This window comes from Rana temporaria, chromosome 3 (assembly GCF_905171775.1).
Source record: "Rana temporaria chromosome 3, aRanTem1.1, whole genome shotgun sequence".
NCBI lineage: Eukaryota > Metazoa > Chordata > Amphibia > Anura > Ranidae > Rana > Rana temporaria.
In genome coordinates, this window is record NC_053491.1 from 337,227,295 (window position 1) to 337,234,423 (window position 7,129).

Consider the following 7,129-nt stretch of genomic DNA (forward strand, 5'->3'; position numbering starts at 1 on the left):
TACAAGAAGTACATTACACATGCTGTCTGTCAGGTGTCTAGCTTTCACTTGTGTAATCTGACAACTACAAAAGTCATCATAAGACAAAACTCATACAATAGTCCAGTAGTCTGAAAAAGTGGAATTAATTTATATTCATAGATTTGTTGAGGGAAATTGTTGATAAATATTTCTGTCCCAAGTGGAGGGGCTTCTCCAACATAGTCTGCAGGAGGTTCCACCATATTTCCTCTGACCTAACCTGTACAAGATTAATATTACACCGTTCCATCCACTCTACAAGGGAAGCTTTATTATCTTTGTTCAGATAATTAATCCAAGCCTTAATCTCAGCATTCATCAGGTTGTTGTCCATCATTAGAAGAATGATCTGCTCTCTCCATGGGATCAGATTGTACTGTTCTCCTCATAGTTATTTGTGTATTGCATTATCAAGCTTTCTTTCACCATGTTGTTTTCATGCATCTTTTGTACTGCTGCCATCTGCTGGCCAGAATTTGCATGCCGCACGCCTGTTTTTTTTGTTAGTAAAGTTTTTTTTTTTTTTTTTTTTTCTTCCTCTTCTTCTTTCTCCATCGGGGGGGGGGGCCGGGAACTCAAGCACGGCTGGCCTTATCACGTGGGGGCAGCCATCGCAGTGCTTCATGGCTGTGTGACTAGACACTGCACATTTTTTGGGCTTGAGAAGACATCAGTTTTTGACCAGCAGTTAGCCTCAGGATAGATACCAACAAGACAGCATTGATACCACTACTACAGAACAGTATTGTATCACCATTTATTGCTTTATCTGGATTGAATAAACCCATGTTGATTTCATCCTCATGTCTAATCCTGGATCCATCTAACCTGAGCATCTGCCGGTCCGGTCTGCCCCACTGCTTGGATACGAAGGTAGGAAGTCACTAGGGATGAGCCGAACATACCCGGGTTCGGTTTGCACCAGAACGTTCGAACAGACCGACCGTTCGCGCAAACATTCAATTCAAAAGTGCTCATTTTAAAGCCCAATATGCAAGTTATTGTTGGAAAACGTCTTTGAGAACCCGGGTCTTGCCCCAGGGAACATGTATCAATGGGAAAAAAAAGTTGTAAAAACTGTAGTTTTTCTCTTGAGCAGCGATTTTAATGATGCTTTAAGTGAAAAAAAAAAAAAAAAAAACTTGCACACCACTACACTACACACTGACCGGCACACCACTACACACTGACCACTACACCATACACTGACCATTACACTATACACCATACACTGACCATTACACTATACACACCACTACATACTGACCACTAACCTGCACACCACTACCCTGCACACTGACCACCAGGGCTGGTGCAAGGATTTTTGATGCCCACCCACCCCGGCTGCCCCCTGATTCCACTCTACCCTGCAACACATGTGTTATATCCTCTGTGTTGTGAGGGACACAAGACTCTGGGCTGGAACAATGGATGTTTATTCAGTACAGGCTGTACACTGGAACATGCATCTCAGGACATTACAGGTTATCTGCTTCCTACATGTGGTCTCTCTAAGATGGCTACTATACCCCTTGACCCTTGTCATCACTGCTGGGTGGAGCCAGCCTTAAAGTGCCAGTACATGTGAAACCCTTCAGGTATAACACCTTCCATCCATCCCTAAAAAAAACAAAAAAAAAAAAACACAACAAAACAATAACAGGCACAAAACATTAACTGCTAACTGTCCAATAACAGTCCTCCAAACACAGGAGAATTATGGGACTTCAAGCTTCCAGGAACCGTTGCGGGGTTAATATGTCATCGGATCACTTCCGTCGGCCCCGTCGAAAGTCTCGTAACCGCTCTTGCAACTGAAACCGGTCAGGAGGGCGACAGTGTCGTTGAGGCCGGGCATCCAGCGATTCGGGACCGGAGGAAACAGGGCTGGCCGGAATGGGTACCGGCGGGACCAAGAAGGGATCCCCCAGCTCAGAGGGTAAACAGACCTCCGGACCAGAGCTGGAGGGCTCTGTTGGAGACGAGTTCAAAAGTTCAGAGTCCCCACAATCATCAGTCTCTGTGCATCCTGATTCGCTGGGAGCAGATCCTTGAGACACTGGTGGTTCAGCTGGCATCAGGCATTCGGGCAGTTGAGAACGAGGACGCAGTTGGTCCGCATGACGTCTGCAAATGGAACCATCTTCCAGGCGGACCTTGTACATCTTGGGTCCCAAGGTCTCTGCAATGACAGCAGGAAGCCAACGGGTGTTGGAAGGCCCATAAGATCGGGCCCATACCTTTTGTTGGGCTGTGAATCGGGGGAGCTCGTTGTGTTTGACCATCTTGTCTTGGGACTGTAGTACATGTTCCTGGACTGTTTGAGGGCGGAGCATATCCAAAACAGTCCATGGCTGCCGCCCCAGAAGGAGTTCTGCTGGAGTTTTCCCAGTGGTTGCATGTGGTGTGTTTCTGTAAGCAGAAAGGAAGGAGTCCAGCTGTTGGGGTGACAGGGACTGTTGTTTACTTGCAGCCACTGTAGCTTTGAAATAGCGTTTGAAAGTCTGCACAAACCGCTCTGCTTGACCATTTGTAGCCGGGTGGTAAGGTGCGGTCAACTTGTGCTTGATGTTGTGGGCAGTCAGGAAACGCTGAAACTCCTGACTGGTGAATTGTGCACCGTTGTCTGTGACGATTTCTCTGGGGTATCCAAACGTAGCAGCGAGATGTAACAGTATGGAAACCGTTGCCTTAGTCGTTGGCTGAGTAACAGGAATGACCTCAGGCCACTTTGAATGGGCGTCCACTATGATCAAGAAGGTGTGTCCTCTGATCGGGCCTGCAAAGTCCAAGTGTAGGCGAAACCAAGGAACCGTGGGCCAAGTCCAGGGCTGGACGCACCCTCGAGGAGGGTCTCTTGCCGTTTGTGCACATCCAGCACAAGCATTCACATATGTTGTGATATCTGAGTCTAGGTTTGGCCACCACACATAGCCTCTGGCCTTTTGTTTCATACGTGTGCTCCCGGGATGACCAGTATGTAGCAAGTCCAGAATGTGTCTCCGGAGGGTCTGTGGAATGATCACTCGGTCTCCCCATAAAACATAGTTGCCAGCCACAGTTAATTCCATACGCCTACGGAAATAAGGTTCATACTCCTGTGTGACAGTTGCAGGCCAACCGGACCGTACCCAGGAGAGTATTGTTTTCAGAAAGGTATCCTTATTTGTATGGGCTGCTATCTCCCCAGAAGACAAGAAGGACAGGCTGGTGTAACGACAACTCTTGACCGGTGGAGAAGAGTCCATGGACCTCCCTGTCAGTCGGGACATAGCGTCCGCATTAGCATTGGCATCATGACCACGATACTGAATTTTGTAGCTGTATGCCCCCAAGAATAGGGCATAGCGTTGGAGGCGGGCCGCAGTAGTCTGGGAGATGCCTTTGTCAGGGCTAAAGATCTGAAGGAGTGGTTTATGGTCCGTCAGTATGGTGAATTCCCTACCATACAGGTAAAGATGAAACTTCTTAATTGCCCATATCAGCGCAAGAGCCTCTTTGTCAATGTGTGAGTAATTGCTTTCTGCTTTTGTCAAAGACCTGGAGGCAAATGCCACTGGTTTTTCTGACCCATCTGGTAAGATGTGAGATAGTACCGCCCCCAGACCATAGGGTGAGGCATCACAAGCCAAGGTGAGAGGCTTCTGGAGGTCATAGTGCACAAGCATGCGTGACGCCAACAGCTTCCGCTTAGAAACTTCAAAAGCACGTTGGCATGCAGCCGACCAGTCCCATCTGGAGTGTTTCTCCAAAAGCTTGTTCAACGGAAACAAGGTGTGTGCCAGATCTGGCAGGAATTTGTGGTAATAGTTCAGCAAGCCAAGGTATGATCGCAGCTGCTGGACGTTGGTTGGGGCTGGAGCTTTGACTAAAGCATCAACCTTGGCTTCCGTGGTGTGTATACCTTCTGCATCCACAAGGTGGCCACAAAACTCCAATTTAGGCACCATGAATTGGCATTTTGCTAAGTTCACTTTCAGGCCCTGTTCTTGGAGTCTCGCCAACACAAGCTCCACATTCTGCTTGTGTTCCTGGTCGGTCCGTCCTGTAATGAGCATGTCATCTAGCAGGCACTGAGTGAAAGGAATGTCCGCCAAAATCTCATCCATTTTTCGTTGCCAAATGGCTGGGGCAGAGGCTACCCCAAACACCATCCGATTATATTGATACAGTCCCTTGTGAGTGTTGATGGTCAGAAACTTGCGGGAAGAAGGATGGACCTCAAACTGTAAATATGCTTGTTTGAGATCAAGCTTGGTGAACTTTTGACCTCCTGCAAGAGAGGCAAAAATGTCATCTACTCTGGGTAGGGGATACTGGTCTATTTCCAGTTGAGAGTTCAGTGCCATGCGGAAATCGCCACAAATGCGCAAGTCCCCATTCGATTTCTTTACCGGTACAACTGGTGATGCCCACTCGCTGTGCTCTACCTTTGAGATGACACCTTGTTCCTCCAGCCGACTTAGTTCTGCTTCCACACCTGCTCGGAGTGCGAAAGGTACTGTCCGAGCTTTGAAGAACTTAGGCTGAGCGTTGGGTTTCAGCTTGAGTCTCACACAGTCATGCTTTATTTTTCCCAACTGGTCATCAAAAATCTTTGGGAACCGCTGCTTCAGGGACACCACCCATCCCTCATTATCTCCTAATGGAATGGTAACGGTGTTACAGGGACTTATGGCGATGTCTGGCATACCAAAGTGAGCAATCCAGTCTCTCCCAAAGAGAGGGGGTCCCCCATTTTCTAGGATATATAATGGCAGTCTCTTTGTCTGACCCTTGTACAATACCTTTACTTTTGCGTAACCCAGTGGGTGGAGTATCTGCTTTGAGTATGTCTGCAGTTTGATTGGTGTTGGGCGGACAGTTTTTCGGGTCTGAAGTTGTCTCCATTGTTTCTGGGTGATAACTGAAACTGCTGCTCCTGTGTCTACATCCATCCTGAGTTTCTTTCCCTCAATGGTTACATCTACAGTCATTGCGGAGGGTGCTGAATGCATATGATGTATGTCTAACCTGTGGAGCATTTCCTCATCCTCTGACTCAGATGATGATGTATATCTTCCCACCATATATGTCTTAGTCTTGGGGTTCAGAGGTTGTTTATCTCGCACCTTCTTGCTACGGCAAACTCGTTTCAGATGGCCGGTCCTACCGCAATTATGACAGGTCTGATCCTTAAACCGGCAGACTTTGTGATCATGGTCTGTATTCCCACAATGGTAGCAAGCTGACTCCCGGCTTGGTGGGGGTCTGTATTTCCAGTTTGCAGCAGTTGGCTTGACTGCTGTTCTGAAAACTCTCTGCTTCACCTCTTCCCTTCTGCTCTGGGGGTTCAATTCCTCTGTATCTTTCACAGCCATTTCCATCACTGAAGCTATCTCAATTGCCTTTGTAAGAGTAAGGTCTTTCTCTGATAACAGTCTCTTTTGTGTTGACTCACAATTCAGTCCCATGACAAACTTATCTCTCAGTGCAGTAGGTAGGTAGTCCCCAAAAGAACAGGTCGAGGCTAGTCTGCGAAGGGCGAGCACATAAACTTTAATCTCTTCACCTGTCTGCTGCTGCCTCTGATAGAAGCGAAATCTTTCTGCAATCTCTAATGGTTTAGGCTGGAAGTGATCCTCTAGCAGTGTCAGCAGCTCTGCCAATGTCTTAGCTGCTGGTTTTACAGGGGAAAGCAGATCCCTCAGAGTGTCATATGTCTTGGCCCCAACCACTGTCAGAAACACTGCTACTTGCCTGTTGTCTGGGATGGCATTTGCACTGAAATACTGTTCCAGTCTCTCAACCCAGGAAGTTCAGGATGTCTGTTCTCCATCAAACTCACTTAATGTCCCGATTAATGACATTTTCCTGCTGGGATCTGTGATTGCTTTTATCCAGGTGACAATCCACAATGTCTTTGTCTCTCTCTCAGACTGATAGACACTTTGTAAATCCCATCCTCGTCGCCACTGTTATATCCTCTGTGTTGTGAGGGACACAAGACTCTGGGCTGGAACAATGGATGTTTATTCAGTACAGGCTGTACACTGGAACATGCATCTCAGGACATTACAGGTTATCTGCTTCCTACATGTGGTCTCTCTAAGATGGCTACTATACCCCTTGACCCTTGTCATCACTGCTGGGTGGAGCCAGCCTTAAAGTGCCAGTACATGTGAAACCCTTCAGGTATAACAACATGTGACCTATCTGACACACCTACCTGACACATGCACTGATCCATGGTCCACCTGACACCTATTTCCTGCACTACTCGCATTACACTGACCCACGTGACCATTACACTGACCCACGTGACCATTACACTGACCCACGTGACCATTACACTGACCCACGTGACCACTACACTGACCTATGTGACACCTACTACACTAAGCTACCTTACACCTACACTAACCCACCTCACTCCTACTTCCTGCACTCACATTACACTGACCCACCTGACCATTACACTGACCAGACACCAACACTGACTATTACAATGACTGACACACACTGACCCCTGACATACACTGACCTTACACCTACACTTACCCACCTGACTGACTCCCACAGTAGGAGTCCTACTTCCTGCACTAACACACCCCCCTCCCTCCACACAGCTCTGTGCAAAACTATCCTCCTTACCTTCGTCTTCTCTTCAGCCTACAGGCAGGACTCGGAGGACCTCAGCACTGGATGTGCATAATTGGTCCCGACTCCCCGCCAGCGCCATCCACCCGAAGCCCGCGCCATGTGTCCCCGTCGGGCGGGAGGTCAGCTAACACGCTGCACCTCCATGCTCCACTAGACAGGAAGTGCCACGGCCGAACCAGAGGAGAGGGACAGGCGCCAGGCAGAGGGGAAGACAGCAGCTTACATTTCCACTGGGTCTCTCTCCCCCCCCCCCCGCCATGTTCAGTGTTTCCTGGCGGCCAGCGCACTGTGATTGGGCATATGGCGATCATGTGCGGAGGCGGGACTTCAAGAGCGATTGCGGACAGGCCAGCCCCACGCCGCACATGACCCCTATATGCCCAATCACAGGGTGCCAGACACTAATAATGGCAGCCGGAGATTGGGGACACAGGAAGTGAAAATTAGGAGGAGGCACGGAAATTGC

General features: G+C 48.5%; 1 protein-coding gene across 1 annotated transcript; it reads right to left on the reverse strand.

Moving 5' to 3' along the window:
- Positions 1–2,519: 2,519 nt before the first annotated feature.
- Positions 2,520–4,568, reverse strand: LOC120930486 (uncharacterized protein K02A2.6-like; the record flags this gene model as incomplete). Its single annotated transcript, XM_040341666.1, has 2 exons — positions 2,520–3,011; positions 3,330–4,568. Coding segments are annotated over 2 exons (1,731 nt in total), but the record flags the coding sequence as incomplete, so codon positions are not given.
- Between the last annotated feature and the right edge of the window lie 2,561 nt (positions 4,569–7,129).